The sequence below is a fragment of the Salvelinus fontinalis genome, chromosome 16 (assembly GCF_029448725.1).
Source record: "Salvelinus fontinalis isolate EN_2023a chromosome 16, ASM2944872v1, whole genome shotgun sequence".
NCBI classification, from domain to species: Eukaryota; Metazoa; Chordata; class Actinopteri; order Salmoniformes; family Salmonidae; genus Salvelinus; species Salvelinus fontinalis.
The window spans coordinates 6354752-6374876 of NC_074680.1; the positions used below are offsets into that span (position 1 = coordinate 6354752).

General features: G+C 41.6%; 2 protein-coding genes across 5 annotated transcripts in view; one reads left to right on the forward strand and one right to left on the reverse strand.

Annotated features, from left to right (window-relative positions):
• The first annotated feature begins 60 nt into the window (after positions 1 to 60).
• On the forward strand, positions 61 to 9353 carry LOC129812568 (mitochondrial basic amino acids transporter-like). The gene is made up of 4 exons (XM_055864234.1): positions 61 to 620; positions 1920 to 1963; positions 5494 to 5577; positions 6288 to 9353. Exons 1-4 carry the CDS (start codon positions 581 to 583, stop codon positions 7059 to 7061), a joined length of 942 nt encoding a protein of 313 aa, XP_055720209.1. The 5' UTR covers positions 61 to 580; the 3' UTR covers positions 7062 to 9353.
• fancm (FA complementation group M) overlaps positions 8581 to 20125 on the reverse strand; it is a 76239-nt gene continuing 64694 nt past the window's right edge. For all 4 annotated transcript variants that reach the window (XM_055864232.1, XM_055864233.1, XM_055864230.1 and 1 more), the window contains one exon: positions 8581 to 12624. In XM_055864232.1, the coding sequence (XP_055720207.1) occupies positions 12495 to 12624 (130 nt within the window). In that variant the 3' untranslated portion in view covers positions 8581 to 12494. The remainder of the gene's footprint in view (positions 12625 to 20125) is intronic.

Here is a 20125-nt window from a genome sequence, read left to right on the forward strand (position 1 = left end):
GGGGAGAGCTGATCATAAATCAGTTGTTTGGAGTCGAAAGTACTGTAATCACAGTTTTTGAACAGAACCCCACGCAAAATCACATCGAGTCAACGAGTGTGGGGGCGGTAGGGGTGTTGTCTTCGTCACAGTAATCCGATTGGGCTAAATGCTTCCTCAAAATGGGCTTTGAACTTCACACGATATACAGAAATAGAAGACACAGCCGGTGGAAGTATGCTAACTGTGGGAGAGCCTCAATTCAATTATTAAATTAAAGCATGCACACTAAGCTACTTATCTAGCTTATTCACGAGCTCGCTTGGGTAGCCAGTGAAATCACAAACAGAACTTCGCTAACTGTTCTATATCAAGAGGAGACTAGCTCGGGCTAGCAATTCAACTAGCAGATAGCTAACGTTACAGATGCAGCTATCAAACTACAGGTGGAAACTGATAGCTTGCTAAATTATTCGGCTAGCTTGAAGCATTGCAAGATTGCACCAAACCAGACCTTTGAATTGGCTAGCCCCTTGTGCCCCGAAGAAATACAGGCTCACTGACCGCTAGCAATCTTTTGATTAATTCAAAGACTGAGGGAATGGACTTTACATTGGACTTTGCGGCAGGATGCATAGGAGGTAAGTTAAACTATAGCTAGCTAGCAAGCAAACCCTTGGATATATTGCTTCAATGATTGCTACGTGGCAGCAACACCGAGTCATGGAAAGGGTTTGCCAAATGCGTCGCGTTGGAATCGTTTTGAATTTACTTATTGATTCATGGCTAGCAGTGTTATTAGCTAATGCAGAAATGTGCCTAGTGATGGCGCAAGTTTACCAAAAAAGTAGGTTAATGAATGGAAAAATACTGAGTACTGTGAGCGTCTTGTCTGCTAGTCTAGCCCTTTTTTCCCCCCATTGTTGTTTAACTCGCCATATTACATGTACTTAGCTGGCTAAACCTGTAGGTTTCTTAGCTATAGAATATATATTGTTGATAACCTTTTAATTCTCTCACAGCCAAACAATTAACGTTACATTCATTTCAATCCAAACTATGTGCTCATAGTTGGGAGTGGTACAATGGGCAGTCGTCCCTCAAGCAACAACTTCACATGGTCAAAACTGGTGAATGTGAAGTAACGTTACGTACAATCTTAAATTTTTCAGACGGGGGTACTCATTTAAGAGTTACCCCCCCCAACACAAAATTCAACTAGGTGTATTTCTAGACCTTAGAGGCGTTGTGAAATAGGACCTTAGCTAAATTACATTTGTTAAAATTATTCTCCACAGGAAGTTATTTTCTTGACTTCCTACAAAGATGTATAATTGCCTTTTAACCCTACCTCCATCTCAAATGATATGAATGTTGTCCGGTTAGCCAGACAGACAAAGTTATTGATTAATAAACTATATCATTGAGCATTATTGTGATACTGTCTCAGCTACAGATAATGTCTTGCAAGTGAGGGTCAGACTAATGTACTCTAATCTGAAACTGCCCTAGGCAGGTTTAGTCCTGTGACACACACAGGTGGTGTCAGACAGTATTGCGTTTCCCTCTCTCTAGCAATAATGTCAAGGACAAGGGTACAGTGAACAACTGTTGATGGCAGTCCAGATAAGACTGTTTGTTCTTGTGTGTGATGCGCTTGATATTCAAACATGCACCCGCCACTGTTGCAACAGTACCTCAGTGGTTTTAACTTAAATCATGGCTTGGCTCAGAGACTGATAAGCAGTTGAAAACATCTCCATGCTCTCTACTGTATCTTTACTGTAGTTATTCACTCTATGCTATCCTGTTTTGCAATTAAGGGTTTGTTTTTCCTATTGGTTTCACATGGCTTTAACTTAGTATAGCCTACATTACTTAGCAGAAATCAACTGCTTCCAACAAGCAAGTGCTGACTAACAGATCTTTGTCATTTTCAGGTGCTGCAGGTGTTTTGGTTGGCCATCCTTTTGATACTGTAAAGGTGGGTTTGTTTTCTCGTTGGCAAATGCCGGGCACGTGTTTATATTTTTCTTAGAAATCACACTGAAATTGAATTATCTTAGCTACCGTGGGGTTTATTAAGCCTCGTCGAAAGGGCGAGTTCGAATACAAATGACCAAAAGCGTTTGTTAGAGAATTAAATAGGCTATGCATGCTCTTTTCCAATCAAAACATTTAAAGAACCACATTCTCAGCTACTACTTACAAATAATAAACAGCACCTTTTTTCCCCAGACCACACAAACGTGGGTATTTTGGCTGTTTTCTGAACTAGTGACATCTATGGAAATATGGACCACTGTTCCCGCTACCCAAAAAACTCTTACGAGTCATTATTATGAGATACGTTTAGGGGTCTGTATCACATGAATCCAATGTGCACTTTGCATCAGGCCCTCATGTATATCCCATTGTCAATGATACATTGTGCGTGTGTGTGGGAGAGTTGGTGGTGATATTGTTCCATATTAATGGATTGGAGAGTTGTTGGTGCCTGTTTGATGACATCTGGTTGACACTGATTTAATTAAATACAGTCTATTAAAAGGGTCAATCTGGGATTGGTACATGCATTTTTGGACTTAAATTAATATATAGAGTTGAAGTCGGAAGTTTACATACCTTAGCCAAATACATTTAATCCTAGTAAAAATTCCCTGTCTTAGGTCAGTTTTCAGAAATGTCAGAATAATAGTAGAGAGAATGATTTTTTCACCTTTTATTTCCTTCATCACATTCCCAGTGGGTCAGAAGTTTACATACACTCAATTAGTATTTGGTAGCATTGCCTTTAAATTGTTTAACTTGGGTCAAATGTTTCAGGTAGCCTTCCACAAGCTTCCCACAAAAGTTGGGTGAATTTTGGCCCATTCCTCCTGACAGAGCTGGTGTAACAGTCAGGTTTACAGGCCTCCTTGCTCGCACACGCTTTTTCAGTTCTGCCCACACATTTTCTATAGGCTTGAGGTCAGGGCTTTGTGATGGCCACTTGGAGCAGTGGCTTCTTCCTTGCTGAGCGGCCTTTCAGGTTATGGTGAAATAGGACTCCTTTTACTGTGGATATAGATTTGTACCTGTTTCCTCCCGCATCTTCACAAGGTCCTTTGCTGTTTTTCTGGGATTGATTTGCACTTTTCGCATCACAGTACGTTCATCTCTAGGAGACAGAACGCGTCTCCTTCCTGAGCCGTATGACGGCTGCGTGGTCCCATGGTGTTTATACTTGCGTACTATTGTTTGTACAGATGAATGTGGTACCTTCAGGCGTTTGGAAATTGCTCCCAAGGATGAACCAGACTTGTGGAGGTCTATTTTTTTTCTGAGGTCTTGGCTGATTTCTTTAGATTTTTCTCATGATGTCAAGCAAAGAGGCACTGAGTTTGAAGGTAGGCCTTGAAATACATCCACAGGTACACCTCCAATTGACTCAAATGATGTCAATTAGCCTATCAGAAGCTTCTAAAGCCATGACATAATTTTCTGGAGTTTTCCAAACAGTTTAAAGGCACAGTCAACTTAGCCTATGTAAACTTCTGACCCAGTGGAATAATCTGTAAACAATTGTTGGGAAAATTACTTGTCACGCACAAAGTAGATGCCCTAACCGACTTGCCAAAACTAGAGTTTGTTAACAAGAAATTTGCGTAGTGGTTGAAAAACAAGTTTTAATGACTCCAACCTAAGTTTATGTAAAATTCCGACTTCAACTGTAGCCATTGATTCTTGAATGTAACTTAAATTCCTCATGAGCATTGGTCTTACCCTATCAGAACCCAAAATATAACCTTGGTTTATTATTTGTAAGCAATCACTGTATCGTTTCAAAACCTGGTTAAAACTATTATTCTTATCTCATTGGTGTTCAGTCTTTGCATCCATATGTGAGATGTCCCTGTGTCTATGTATTTGAGTGGTAAAATTGTTCTCCTGCCCCATTCCTCAGCTATTTAGCAAATAAAGTGGTGGGGAAAATGCTTAGTTATTGGTTGAATCCTAGATTGTCCTTTTAAAAAGGTGTTGACCTGCACGACTATTCAATGTCCATGATCCAGACTTACTATCTCATAATTATGACGGTCGTTCCACCAATCCGGTGCCTTTTTGAGAAGTGTAACTTTGTTAAAATAAGGTGAAATATTTTTTGTTTACTTGGTCATAAAAAGCACATTCTAAACTTCATAAACACTTCCCCATCTCAAGATGTTAAATGAAAATGACTATAGTAAGTGCCTATTATGTGCCAAATAAAGTAAGAGTTGACGATTATCATAAATCCCCTCGGGACGGGTATTGGAAGCAACAGGGAGTGGAAATTGAATGCAAGCTTCACAAAAAAAATGTAATCGCTAAAACATTTCTAGCCTGTCTATGGGGTAACAGGGTTAACGTTATGCTTGACCTGCTCAGTTTTCCCCCACAAAACACTAGAAAATGCCCAAAAGGCATAGAACCAGCTGACCTGCTTTTACACTATGAATATACTTTGATGTTCAATGTTTCTTTTGAAAAACACATTTAAAAAGGAATAGTTTTACCATATTAAAACAATAGTTCAGATAACAGGGTTGACCTTAAAATGAGGGGCAGATAAATCACTAATCACATGAAATAAATCTTCAGATTTGAATTTGTTAAAGTTACTAGGGCTTTACAATTATGGTGAAACTTGGAGACATTGAGAATTTTTTGGGGATACGTGGGTTGAAATCTTCCTAGAATTGACACACGGTTGATTGTCAAGGCAGAGGGCTAAGTATTTTGTAAACATGTACTTTGTTCCATTAGGTAATTTCTAGTAAAGTTATACCAGTCATAGCAATAAAGTTATTTAGGCTCAAAATAGCCTCTCAATGTATATTATATAGCTGTGGAAACTAAGAATCAGTCGGCTTAATTGTTTTATTATAAAAATGTCAGTACAAGCCTTATCGTATTTTCATACATGTAATTAGTCGAAGAGCTGTAATTTGCCGACACTGAATCTTCGAATATGTGTACTCAATCTCTAAGCAACAAGTTACAACCCGTATCAGGATATTTGTACTTTACACCTGTTTGATATTTGACAGAACCTTTTTTTCCCCCGTTGTGTATTCATTTTTTTGGAATACGAAGGCGCCGAGGGAGGGACACCATGTTGATTTTATCCCTGAACGGGGAGGGCTGTCTTTAACAGCATAAAGTGTCACTTTGTTGTAGATGAGGGATAATCAACCTCTGCACGGATGTGTGACCTAGCTAGTAAGTACGGTCAAGGTCTTCTGTTTCTCCCCCCGTGTTTTGTAAAAAATATTCTCCAGATGTACAAGCACAGAATACTTTTTTAAATATATTTTTTTATATATAATTTCACCACCACACATTGCACCTGACCCAACTCCCATACCTTAGTACACTACATTTGCCAATAGTCACTTATTCATGTATTGTCTCTTTTCCTTTCTATTATTAAATGTGGCACTATTGTCTTTGTGCTTTTTTTTACTAACATTGAGGTGTCCATTTTTTTAGGTACGACTCCAAGTTCAGAGTGTGGACAGACCTCTGTACCGCGGCACGTATCACTGCTTCCAGTCTATCGTACGACAAGAGTCGGTGAGTACGACCACCACCATGACCGACTCAAGTTCCTCACAGTATCATGTCTGTAGAACTCAACTGATGTGGCCTACGGGCTGGAAGTTTGAGACTGCTGTAGTGGGGGAAACACCAGTGGTGAAATCTTTTCATATTTGAATTAATCAGTTTGAGGTGGTTGGCTCTGCATTGCCATGTGCTCTGTGCAGTGCCAACTACAGTTGTACCATTGGTTAGAACAGGACTCTACTCAAGTGTCTCTCGTTACAGTCTTAGGCTCTCTGCTAGGCTGACGCACATCAGCCAGTCTGGAGGGAGGAGGTTGGGAGAGATATCAGTAGCAAGGGTTAAATCGGAGGTGTTGTGCCTGCTGCGTGGCTAAATTAAGAGAACCGCCTTAGCACTCGCGCAGGTTTGGAGTTACGCCAGGTTTTAATGGGCTAGATTCTGCTGGGCTGCCTAAACCTGTTTTTCATTGTGATTTAGGAATTCCACAATTTTCTCAATGGTGGAGTACTAGTGTTAAGCTATATCATTAAAGGAGTAGAATAGCGGCATATACAGCACATTAGCATTATACCATTGCTTTATAAAGAGTCTGGCCTTGAGAACAGCATTTATTGTAGTGAAAGTGTGATGTAGCAGATACTTTTATCCAAAACGACTTTGTTCCAAGTTATTCAGCTTCATTACCTTATTACCCCTCTTTCTCTGTCTGCTGTGTCCAGATGACAGGGCTCTACAAAGGCATCGGCTCCCCCATGATGGGCCTGACCTTCATCAACGCCATCGTGTTCGGTGTCCAGGGCAACGCCATGCGCAGGCTGGGCCACGACACGCCGCTCAACCAGTTCCTGGCTGGGGCGTCGGCGGGCGCGTTGCAGAGCGTCATTTGCTGCCCTATGGAGCTGGCTAAGACACGCATGCAGCTGCAGGGCTTGGGCGAGAGGAAGTCCAAGCAGAAGCTGTACAAGAACTCACTGGACTGCCTGGTGCGCATCTACCGGAAGGAGGGCTTCTGCGGAATCAACCGGGGAATGGTGACCACGCTGGTCCGCGAGACGCCGGGCTTTGGGATCTACTTCTTGACCTACGATGTCCTGACGCGCCACTTGGGCTGCGAGCCCGACGACCCCTACATGATCCTCAAGTTGCTGTTCGCCGGCGGCATGTCGGGCATCGCCTCGTGGATCTCCACCTACCCCGTGGACGTCATAAAATCCCGGCTCCAGGCGGACGGCGTGGGTGGCCACAACAAGTACAACGGCATCGCAGACTGCATGCGTCAGAGCATGAAGCGGGAGGGCTGGCGGGTGTTCACGCGTGGCCTCACCTCCACACTGCTTCGGGCATTCCCAGTCAACGCCACAACCTTTGCCACCGTGACTCTGTTCCTCATGTACATGCGGAACGACGAGGGCGGCATCACAGACTGCGAGCCCCTACCCGCCCACTCCTCACTCACTGCGAGCCCACAGCAGGCCCAGCCCTCAAGCCTGTGACCTGGGGAAGATGGTGCTTCTGCTCTGGTGACCCTTACTGGAGTGGAGGTGGTCCCACAGTGCACCAGTTAAGCTGCTGAGACCTGAGTGACTTGACCACTAGACAAAGGATATTTTTATACAATGTATTTTAAGATTGGAAAACTTTGGTTGTAAATATTTACGTGTCCCTTTTTGACCCTTGGTTTTGTACAGAGCAGCCTTTTTCCCCCTCTGCTTTCTTCCCCCAGTGACAAATTAATTAACAATCACACTGAAAAAGTACTCAAATTACTGATCTGGTTACAAACAAAAACACCCTTATACATGTATGTATGCACAGCTTAGTATATTTATATTTCAAGGTTGGAGAAACGGATTACATGTAACATAAAACTAATCCGTTACCGGCAAAATTATTGTAATCAGATTTGATACTTTTGAATTCAGAAAGGATGTTTGGGGCCTGGGAAATCGGACTCCTTTCCATTTTCTCCTGACATTCAAATCAGCATTGAAAAAAGACGCAAGTTTAAAGAGATACTTACAGATTTGATCTACTTCCCCAGAATCAGATGAACTCATGGATACCGTTCTTAATTCCGTGTCCAGTATGAAGGAGGTAGTTTCGCTAGCCAATGACTGGAAGTCTATGGGTATCTGTTAGCAGATGCCTATAGACTTTGTCATTAAAATGCAACATCCATTCTGGCCAGCCCTTAACATTGATTTATCATTCAATTGGTAATATACATTTGTCTTCTAATGCATCTTAAGGGGAAAGTAACAAAGTTTGAGTAATCCAAAAGTTACGTTACTGATTAGAATTTCACATGTAACTAGTAATTAACGGATTAAACTACCCAACCCTGCTTATGTATGTCTGAAAATATGTACAGTCGTGGCCAAAAGTTGAGTGACACATTCATTTTGTCTGCTGCCTCAGTTTGTATGATGGCAATTTGCATATACTCCAGAATGTTATGAAGAGTGATCAGCTGAATTGCAATTAATTGCAAAGTCTCTATTTGCCATGCAAATGAACCGAATCCCCCAAAAACATTTACACTGCATTTCAGCCCCTAAGAAATGCGTGTAGTAATGCTTCAGTATTCCATAGTATCTGACAAAAATATCTAAAGACACTGAAGCAGCAGCACACTTTGAAAATGTATATTTGTGTCATTCTCAAAACCTTTGGCCACGACTGTACACAAGTGAAGCTTTCCGATAGACAAACTGTGGAGTCCCTAAGGGCCCGTTCACATTGCTTGCAGGGAAAAAACTATGCCAGAAAGGAAGCCATTTCATTAGTTCTAATCAATGATTCTGCTGGCTAGGACCAATGAAATGACTTCCTTGCATAGATGTTTACGGCGAGCAGTGTGAACGGAGCCTTAGGGCCCATGAGTGAAGATTATCTTGAGTAACCATTTTGGAAAGCCATGGACATTAGAGTTGGGTGTGACGTCTGCACTAGCTGGTTCCTGATTACACAACTCTTAGTTCTTGATAATCCTAATTTAAACACTCAGGGGCATCATGTCTGAGACCTTGTAAAGGTGGCTCCTTGTTTATTTTACTGAAACACTCGGGATTAGCAAATGTGCTGAAATCATTGCAGTGTTAAGTATGAAATGGCACGACCATATTGCACAGCGAAATAAGTGAATTGTTTTGATTCAGGACAAAAGTTTTTTTTACAGTAGCATTGTATTTGAGGCAGCACAGTGCCTAGCAAATGTAGTGAATTAAATTAACAGCCTGTGTTACATTTTGGGCAAAAATTGTTACATACCAACTTAATATTGAATGATGTACATGTCATGATTTGAGAAATTATCCTACAAGTATGATATGTATGTAAACATATCTTAAGGATATTGCATCCTTTCACTGGAGGTTAAACCCTACACTGGATATCAAATTGAATTGCATGTGTTTCACAATAACTAACGACTCGTTTCTATATGCTGGATGACACTGCTTGTACAGAGTAACCTACTGTATGATGTATTTATACTGTGAACTTGGGTCAGTGCTTTCTCGTCTTATTTCTTTTATGGCAGAATTTAAGTGTGATCGTAGACACAAGGGCAACTCAACTATATGGAATGCTGCTTCCTTTGTTTTACTGTTACGGAAAACCATCAGCATTTTGGTTGTACTGTACAGGTTGGATGGCATATGTCCAAAAGGGCAAGTAACTTTTATTTTGTACGTGTAATGTTTGTTCTTTATAGGTCTTAATGTCTTGCAACCAAAGCAATATGTGGAAAAAGAAATGGCAGAATAAAAACGATCTAATATGGAGTCTTTTGTCATGTCTTTTCAAGGCAAGAATGTAACAAAGTATGTCTGCCAAAGGTCAGGATGCACCATTTCAATTTAATCTCCGACTAAGCTGAGATGTGCAGCAACGCGTTTACAGTGAACGTGGTCTGCACGAACGTTGGAACATTTGCCAACGGCGCCAGATCGGATTAAATCCTGGCCTAAGCTTTATTGCCCAAAGATTGTTGCTTCCGTCATTGTAATTGTCTGCATCATTTCCAATCCCCCATATATTTTTGGGGTAAATATATATCCATATACATTTAAGAATATACTTTATTCCCTGCAAACCCTACCATCCTTCCCCCAAATTGGAGTAAACTAATACACCTTCAGTTTATACACACTTAACAATAGTTATGTTTTTATTTCTGATGTCCATCCAGTTTGATTTCTATTTAACTGTGCTATTTCACAAAATGTCTGAACCTTTACACAGTATATTTACTGTGACTTAGCAATTCGGGTTAAGTGCCTTGCTCAAGGACAAAAATGCCTTTTTTTTTACTCCTTAACTAGTCGGTTTGGTGATTTGAACCAGCGACCTTTTGGTTACTGATTCACACTTAACCGCTAGGTTAACATTCTTCATAAGACATACCCCCCGCACCTCTTCTTACCAGAAAGATGCTTGTTTCTGTCGGTGCGATGCGTGAAGAAACCAGCTGGCTGCACCGACTCCGATAGCATCTCTTGAGTGAGCCATGTTTCCGTGAAGCAAGAACGTTGATGTCTCTCTGGAAAGCAACCCTTGCTCGGATTTCATCAACCTTGTTGTCAAGAGACTGGACATTGGCGAGTGGTATGCTAGGGAATGGTGTGCCTGTGACTCAACTCTAGCTCACTTTAATAATGGAAATTGATCAGAAATGTATCACTAGCCACTTTAAACAATGCCACTTAATATAATGTATATGTATATACTGTACTCTATATCATCTACTGCATCTTGCCATCTTTATGTAATACATGTATCACTAGCCACTTTAAACTATGCACTTTTATGTTTACATACCCTACATTACTCATCTCATATGTATGTACTGTACTCGATACCATCTACTGCATCTTGCCTATGCCGTTCTGTACCATCACTCGTACATATTCTTTATCCCTTTACACTTGTGTGTATAAGGTAGTAGTTGTGGAATTGTCAGATTACTCGTTGGATATTACTGCATTGTCGGAACTCGAAGCACAAGCATTTCGCTACACTCGCATTAACATCTGCTAACCATGTGTATGTGACAAATACAATTTGATTTGGGCTACCTGCCGCCCTTTGAAATTGACCAAATTTTGAGTTGTCACTGGCCTACTCACAATACCCCATAATGTCAATGCGGAATTATGTTTTTAGATTTTTTTCTAATGAATGAAAAACAAATGTATTGAGTCAATTATTCACAAGCCCTTTTATGGCAAGCCTAAATAAGTTAATAAGTAGTAAAGATGTGCTTAGCAAGTCACATAAGTTGGATAGAATCGCTGTGTGCATTAATACGTTAACTAAAAAAAATGGCAACCCTATCTCTGTACCTCAAGCGTACAATTATCTGTAAGGTCCCTCAGTTGAGCAGTGAATTTCAAAAACAGATTCAACCAAAAAGACCAGGGAGGTTTTACAAAGCCTCAAAAAGGGTACCTATTGGGAGGTTTCCTTCCGTTCTGGCAGCTGAGTTAGGAAGGGCGCCTGTATATCTTTGTATTGATACACCATCCAAAGTGTAATTAATAACTTCATGTTCAAAGGGATATTCAAATGTCTGCTTTTTTGTGCCCTTCTTTGCAAACTATTGGAAAACTTCCCTGGTCTTTGTGGTGGAATCTGTGCTTGAAATTCACTGCTCTACTAAGGGAACTGACAGATATTTGTACCCCCAAAGATGGCGTACTCATTTAAAAATCAAGTTAAACACTATTATTGCACACAGAGTTAGTCCATGCAACTTGCTAAGCACATTTTTACTCCTGAACTTATTGAGGCTTGCCATAGCAAAATGGTTGAATAGTTATCGACACAAGACATTTCAGCTTAAATGTTTTATTAATTTGTAAACATCTCAAATAATATATAATTCCTCTTTGACATTATGGGGTATTGTCTGTAGATCAGTGACCCATTTAAATTTCAGGCTGTAACCCCACAAAATGTGGGAAAAGTCAAGGGGTGTGAATACTTTCAGAAGGTACTATATATATGACTCCATAGTGCATATTCGCCCCCAGAGTGTCAAATGTTTTTATGCGGGAACTCTATTATAAAGACTGGAAAGACCAATGACGTGTCCTACTCTGTCGTTATGTCTTCGTCATGAAATGAAAGGGTGAACCCTTGTGCTTCAGACAGACTAGTCTTGCCAGACTCTGCAATGCGAAGAGACTACAGACAGAGATAAGTTGAAATCACTGACCTGTTACAGTCAAATACAACCAACTATTAATGTTGGACAAAGAGGAATGTATGAATCTAACACTAAGAAAGATATGTGCATAAACTTCATTTTGTATTCTTGGGGGATAATACCTGTCATTGTGTTTTGACTGAATCAAATTACCTTAAACGAATAATAAACAAATGCCTCTGATTTCATTGTGAATTTGATTTTGTTACAGAAAAATTGTGCATTTTTATTCCTGCAATCAAAACCTTATATTTGATCTCTTTACAAAATATGAACACAAAGATATTACTCCATTATTTGAACAGATATTGTAATAACTTAAAATATTTGTTAAACAAAACAGAAATGCACTTACACATTTTACATAGGAGGGAGCGAGTACTTACAACTTACATTCACCTTAGTGTCCGTTATCAAGTCAAGTCTTATTTCAAATGTGCAAGAAATACTCATTTTGTAATGGGGAACGAAGGTGAAGTCCAGGTAGACCATCCCTTATTCACTATTCTTTATTCCATTTGGTGACTAATCCACACGATTCAAGGCCATGATGCCATTAACGGTCCTGTTTGAGAGCAAGATTGTCAATTGTCCTGGAGGCACAGATCTGGGATCGGTAAACTCTCCCAAAATCCTAACCAGTAACCATTAGGAAGGAAAAGGGCCACACTGACCTTAGACCAGTGTCAATGGAGATTTAAGCAGTGATGGCTGGCTAAAGGTCGTTCTTCCTGGGTGTGTTGGTAGTCATCAGGGTGGTGTCACAGGAGTAGCGTAGGCAGCGGTAGATCTCCTCGGCTCTGGAGCGGCTCACACACGCCCCCTTCTGTAGAGCCTCGATAGAGCTACAAGTAGAGGAGAGAGAGAGAGTTAATGCTACTGTAGCTAATTAATGTATTCTCTACTATATACACTACATGGCCATAACTATGGTGGACACCTGCTCGTCGAAAATCTCATTCCAAAATGGGCATTAATATGGAGTTGGTCAGCCCTTTGCTGCTATAACAGCCTCCACTCTCCTGGCAAGGCTTTCCACTAGATGTTTGAACATTGCTGCAGGGGCCTGCTTCCATTCAGTCACAAAAGCATTAGTGAGGTCGGGCACTGATGTTGGGTGATTTGGCCTGGCTCGCAGTCGGGTGTTCCAATTCATCCCAAAGACATTTGATGGGGTTAAGGTCAGAGCTCAGTGCAGGCCAGTCAAGTTCTTCCACACCGCTCTCGACAAACCATTTCTGTACGGCCCTCGCTTTGTGCATTTTCATGCTGAAACAGAAAAGTCCCTTCCCCAAAATGTTGCCACATGGTTGGAAGCACATAATTGTGTAGAATGTCATTGTATGCTCTAGCATTAAGATTTCCCTTCACTGGAACTAAGCGGCCTAGTCCGAACCATGAAAAACAGACTCAGACCATTATTTATCCACCAAACTTTATAGTTGGCACTATGCATTCGGCAGGTAGTGTTCTCCTGGCATCCGCCAAACCCAGATTCGTCTGTCGGACTGCCAGTTAGTGAAGCGTGATGAATCACTCCAGAGAACGCGTTTCCACTGCTCCAGAGTCCAGTGGCGGAGAGCTTTACACCACTTCAGCCGATGCCTGGCATTGCACATGGTGATCTTAGGCTTGTGTGCGGCAGCTCGGCCATGGAAACCCATTTCATGAAGCTCCCGACAAACAGTTCTTGTGTGGACGTTGATTCCAAAGGCAGTTTGAACCATAGTGAGTGTTGCAACCAACAGACCATTTTACGCACTACGTGCTTCAGCACTCGGTGGTCCCGTTCTGTGAGCTTGTGTGGCCTATCATTTCGCGGCTGAGTCGTTGCTGCTCTTAGATGTTTCCACTTCACAATGACAGAACTTAGAGTTGACTTACAGCTGAAATGGCTGAATCCACTAATTTGAAGGTGTCCACATACTTTTGGCCATGTCGTGCATCTGATGGTATCACATATTGCTCATATATTGTTATTAAAGATTCTGCAGCACATTAAATAGAAATTTCACAATTGTTCAACTTCATCTCCAGCACCACCCCAACATACTGTATGTGAAAATGGCACATTTCTATGTTCTGTGGGGGGAAAAAAGATTGAGAAAGATAATTGTTTCCAATGACATCGACCAATTAGTAGGCAATGCCTAATTACAATTGGTCAAAATCACACGATGCACACCAATGATCTTTTTTACTACAAAACATACAAACGCACCATTTTCACATGTGTTGATGTTGGGGTGGTGCTGGAGGAGATGAATATGAAGTTGCCCTTTGACGTCTGAATGTTTATCATGTTGTAGGGTTTTTTCTACACCAGACTGAAGAAGACATTTCCATATCCACATATGCAACTGGGGGTATTTCTATAAATAAAATGGGGCCAATGTGTGACATTGGGATATTACAAAAAAAATGTTTAAAACTAAAAAAAAATGTATGCAGTTCCACATGTGTACTTAGAGGAATATATGCAAATTGCCCATAACTATACCTACAGTGGGGCAAAAGAGTATTTAGTCAGCCACCAATTGTGCAAGTTCTCCCACTTAAAAAGATGAGAGAGGCCTGTAATTTTCATCATAGGTACACTTCAACTATGACAGACAAAATGAAGAATTTTTTTCTCCAGAAAATCACATTCTAGGATTTTTAATGAATTTATTTGCAAATTATGGTGGAAAATAAGTATTTGGTCACCTACAAACAAGCAAGATTTCTGGCTCTCACAGACCTGTAACTTCTTCTTTAAGAGGCTCCTCTGTCCTCCACTCGTTACCTGTATTAATGGCACCTGTTTGAACTTGTTATCAGTATAAAAGACACCTGTCCACAACCTCAAACAGTCACACTCCAAACTCCACTATGGCCAAGACCAAAGAGCTGTCAAAGGACACCAGAAACAAAATTGTAGACCTGCACCAGGCTGGTAAGACTGACTCTGCAATAGGTAAGCAGCTTGGTTTGAAGAAATCAATTTTGGGAGCAATTATTAGGAAATGGAAGACCTACAAGACCACTGATAATCTCCCTCGATCTGGGGCTCCACGCAAGATCTCACCCTGTGGGGTCAAAATGATCACAAGAACGGTGAGCAAAAATCCCAGAACCACACGGGGGGACCTAGTGAATGACCTGCAGAGAGCTGGGACCAAAGTAACAAAGCCTACCATCAGTAACACACTACGCCGCCAGGGACTCAAATCCTGCAGTGCCAGACGTGTCCCCCTGCTAAAGCCAGTACATGTCCAGGCCCGTCTGAAGTTTGCTGGAGAGCATTTGGATGATCCAGAAGAAGATTGGGAGAATGTCATAAGGTCAGATGAAACCAAAATATAACTTCTTGGTAAAAGCTCAACTCGTCGTGTTTGGAGGACAAAGAATGCTGAGTTGCATCCAAAGAACACCATACCTACTGTGAAGCATGGGGGTGGAAACATCATGCTTTGGGACTGTTTTTCTGCCAAGGGACCAGAACGACTGATCCGTGTAAAGGAAAGAATGAATGGGGCCATGTATCGTGAGATTGAGTAAAAACCTCCTTCCATCAGCAAGGGCATTGAAGATGAAACGTGGCTGGGTCTTTCAGCATGACAATGATCCCAAACACACCGCCCGGGCAACAAAGGAGTGGTTTCGTAAGAAGCATTTCAAGGTCCTGGAGTGGCCTAGCCAGTCTCCAGATCTCAACCCCATAGAAAATCTTTGGAGGGAGTTGAAAGTCCGTGTTGCCCAGCAACAGCCCCAAAATGTCACTGCTCTAGAGGAGATCTGCATGGAGGAATGGGCCAAAATACCAGCAACAGTGTGTGAAAACCTTGTGAAGACTTACAGAAAACGTTTGACTTCTGTCATTGCCAACAAAGGGTATATAACAAAGTATTGAGATAACTTTTGTTATTGACCAAAAACGTATTTTTCCACCATAATTTGCAAATAAATTAATAAAAAATCCTACAATGTGATTTTCTGGATTTTTTTTCTCATTTTGTCTGTCATAGTTGAAGTGTACCTATGATGAAAATTACAGGCCTCTCTCATCTTTTTAAGTGGGAGAACTTGCACAATTGGTGGCTGACTAAATACTTTTTTGCCCCACTGTATACAACATTGGCCTAGAACTATACTTCCTTTAAGTAGGTTTCATGCATACATTGGCAAGTCAAATTCAAGGACTTTCAGGGACTTTTTCAAGCACTGAATTGTACTTTTCAAAGACCTCAATGTTAGAAAATTGTAGAACACCCCCAATATAGAACCCCCCCCCAAAAAAAAGCATGCAAAAATTGTAATAAATAAATAAATTAATTACCACTTTAATAATAATGAATTTTTTGGGGCCTTGTCAATGCACTGACATTCAAATTACTAGTACATTCTAAAATATGTGAGAATAATGCGGACTTGCCTGGATGCACGCATGGTGATTTTTCTGTAGCCTTTGTGAGCAACGCAGGCACACATTATAAAGACATGAATAGTGGTAACATTAAATCTCACCATTAGAATTTCACCATCCCTGTTTTTATAATGAGAAAGTCCCTCCAAAAACAGATTCCTTTAGTAACGGAAGGATTTGTATGGCAAGCCAAGTTGAAGCCATCATTAGATGTTAGTGCCCGCATAAGTGAAAATGCCGAGAAGCCGGTGTTTGGAGGATATATCGGCACCGATGTTGTTAGGCCCGAGACGAAGTCGAGGCTTCGAGGGCATTATCACTTTTAAACAATGGGTTACCAACATATTCAAACAATGATTGACATATCTTCATAAAAAAAAAAACATTATTTTGATGAATTTATTCATACTATTTCATACAGTCCCAAGACAAATCTAGAGTTGCAACCCTTCGTTTCGGTTGCCAATGACGCGACCCAGTTGTTCAGTCTTTTTGTTCTGTATCTATGTTCCAATGGCTGGCAACGTTATCCCTTGCTTGTTAGCTACTCAACTACGGCTAACTTACAACCAGAATATCAGCAAAATAGCTGCATATGTTTAAGCTTTCTTCTAGTGACATTTATTTGGATACATCCATAACAATGAGCTAATGCAATTTCGCCTGGCATAGAAAATGTGCTCACTCGTCAGGACACTGTTGTTCAGAGGAGCTAGCCAACAACACAGCTAACACAATCACTTCAAACTGGAGCTAGAAAGAATGCAAACTAGCTGCATATTGTTTTGTTTGACATTTCTTTGTACACTGCTCAAAAAAATTAAGGGAACACTTAAACAACACAATGTAACTCCAAGTCAATCACACTTCTGTGAAATCAAACTGTCCACTTAGGAAGCAACACTGATTGACAATAAATGTCACATGCTGTTGTGCAAATGGAATAGACAACAGGTGGAAATTATAGGCAATTAGCAAGACACCCCCAATAAAGGAGTGGTTCTGCAGGTGGTGACCACAGACCACTTCTCAGTTCCTATGCTTCCTGGCTGATGTTTTGGTCACTTTTGAATGCTGGCGGTGCTTTCACTCTAGTGGTAGCATGAGACGGAGTCTACAACCCACACAAGTGGCTCAGGTAGTGCAGCTCATCCAGGATGGCACATCAATGCGAGCTGTGGCAAGAAGGTTTGCTGTGTCTGTCAGCGTAGTGTCCAGAGCATGGAGGCGCTACCAGGAGACAGGCCAGTACATCAGGAGACGTGGAGGAGGCCGTAGGAGGGCAACAACCCAGCAGCAGGACCGCTACCTCCGCCTTTGTGCAAGGAGGATTAGGAGGAGCACTGCCAGAGCCCTGCAAAATGACCTCCAGCAGGCCACAAATGTGCATGTGTCTGCTCAAACGGTCAGAAACAGACTCCATGAGGGTGGTATGAGGGCCCGACGTCCACAGGTGGGGGTTGTGCTTACAGCCCAACACCGTGCAGGACGTTTGGCATATGCCAGAGAACACCAAGATTGGCAAATTCGCCACTGGCGTCCTGTGCTCTTCACAGATGAAAGCAGGTTCACACTGAGCACATAAGCACATGTGACAGACGTGACAGAGTCTGGAGACGCCGTGGAGAACGTTCTGCTGCCTGCAACATCCTCCAGCATGACCGGTTTGGCGGTGGGTCAGTCATGGTGTGGGGTGGCATTTCTTTGGGGGGCCGCACAGCCCTCCATGTGCTCGCCAGAGGTAGCCTGACTGCCATTAGGTACCGAGATGAGATCCTCAGACCCCTTGTGAGACCATATGCTGGTGCGGTTGGCCCTGGGTTCTTTCTAATGCAAGACAATGCTAGACCTCATGTGGCTGGAGTGTGTCAGCAGTTCCTGCAAGAGGAAGGCATTGATGCTATGCACTGGCCCGCCCGTTCCCCAGACCTGAATCCAATTGAGCACATCTGGGACATCATGTCTCGCTCCATCCACCAAAGCCACGTTGCACCACAGACTGTCCAGGAGTTGGCGAATGCTTTAGTCTAGGTCTGGGTGGAGATCCCTCAGGACACCATCCGCCACCTCATCAGGAGCATGCCCAGGCATTGTAGGGAGGTCATACAGGCACGTGGAGGCCACACACACTACTGAGCCTCATTTTGACTTGTTTTAAAGACATTACATCAAAGTTGGATCAGCCTGTAGTGTGGTTTTCCACTTTAATTTTGAGTGTGACTCCAAATCCAGACCTCCATGGGTTGATAAATTTGATTTCCATTGATGATTTTGTTGTCAGCACATTCAACTATGTAAAGAAAAAAGTATTTAATAAGAATATTTCATTCATTCAGATCTAGGATGTGTTATTTTAGTGTTCCCTTTATTTTTTTGAGCAGTGCATATACACAGTATATCCATAAAAATGATGCCAGCTGATTCATGATTTCGACTGGCTAAGAAACTCTCCCTGCCTTTCTGACACGTTCATTACTATGGGACAGCTGGAGATCGAATTTGAATTTTGAAACTATGTTGCAAATGTCGGAGAAACAGACAGCAAGGTTTATACAAATCTCAGCTGTTGAAAACTAAATGTTAGTCTAAAATGTGACAATGTCTAGATGATTTTTATACTGGAGATCAAGTTTATAAATTGCCTGGCTGGGCTGATGAGACAGTGGATTGCGCAGTCAGATGGAAGAGTAAATGGGCATTTAATATCATAGATTTAGCGGTGGAAACCTGTGGAATAGACACCGGCTGGAATGCGGTTTTAACCAATCAGCATTCAGGGTTAGACCCACCCGTTGTATAATTAAGCAATAACACCCGAGGGGTTTGGCATATATGGCAAATATACAGTGTGTAACGGTCCTGACCTGTTTTATGTTGTTTTTGTATGTGTTTATGGTCAGGGCGTGTGTTTTGGGTGGGCAGTCTATGTTTTCTGTTTCTATGTTGGTTTTGGGTTGCCTGGCATGGCTCTTAATTAGAGGCAGGTGGTTTGCGTTTTCCTCTAATTAAGAGTCATATTTAGGTAGGGTGTTCTCACTGTTTGTTTGTGGGTGATTGTCTTCCGTATCTGTGTTATGTCTTGCACCATACGGGACTGTTCGGTTGTTCGTTTCGATGTAGTCTGTTTCCTGTCCGTAAGTGTTACGTTTAGTTATGTAAGTTTATGTTCAGGTTTCGTCTACGTCGTTTTCTTGTTTTGTATTTTTGAAAGTGTTTTGTTTTTTCGTGTTGCCATCGTCATGTTAAATAAAAGATGGCTTATTTCCCTAATGCTGCATTTTGGTCTGATGATCCTTCTCTCCTCTCCTCGTCCGAGGAAGAGGAGAACGAAAGCCCTTACACAGTGCATTCCCCTTTTCCACATTTTGTTACATTACAGCCTTATTCTAAAATGTATTAAATTATGTATTTTCCTCAATCTCCACACAATACCCCATAATGACAAAGCAAAAAAATGTATTTAAAATAAAAACGTATTTACATAAGTATTCAGCCCCTTTGCTATGAGACTAGAATTTGAGCTCAGGCGCATCCTGTTGCCATTGTCATCCTTGAGATGTTTCTACAACTTGATTGGAGTCCACCTGTGGTAAATTCAATTGATTGGACATGATTTGGAAAGGCGCACACCTGCCTATATAAAAGGTCTAACAGTTGACAATGCATGTCAGAGCAAAAACCAAGCCATGAGGTCGAAAGAATTGTCCGTAGAGCTCAGAGTCAGGATTGTGTCGGGGCACAGATCTAGGGAAGGGTACAAAAAAAATTCTGCCGCATTGAAGGTCCCCATCATTCTTAAATGGAAGAAGTTTGGAACCACCAAGACTCTTCCTAGAGCTGGCTGCCCGGCCAAACTGAGCAATCGGGGGAGAAGGGCCTTGGTCAGGTAGGTGACCAAGAACCTGATGGTCACTCTGACAGAGCTCTAGAGTTCCTCTGTA

What these genes read in the sequence shown, in the direction of transcription:
- LOC129812568 (XM_055864234.1), top strand. Translation starts at nt 581, where the DNA reads ATGGACTTTACATTGGACTTTGCGGCAGGATGCATAGGAG. An exon ending in TGCGGCAGGATGCATAGGAG is followed by an intron (nt 621 to 1,919) that starts GTAAGTTAAACT and finishes TGTCATTTTCAG; the next exon opens with GTGCTGCAGGTGTTTTGGTT. An exon ending in ATCCTTTTGATACTGTAAAG is followed by an intron (nt 1,964 to 5,493) that starts GTGGGTTTGTTT and finishes CCATTTTTTTAG; the next exon opens with GTACGACTCCAAGTTCAGAG.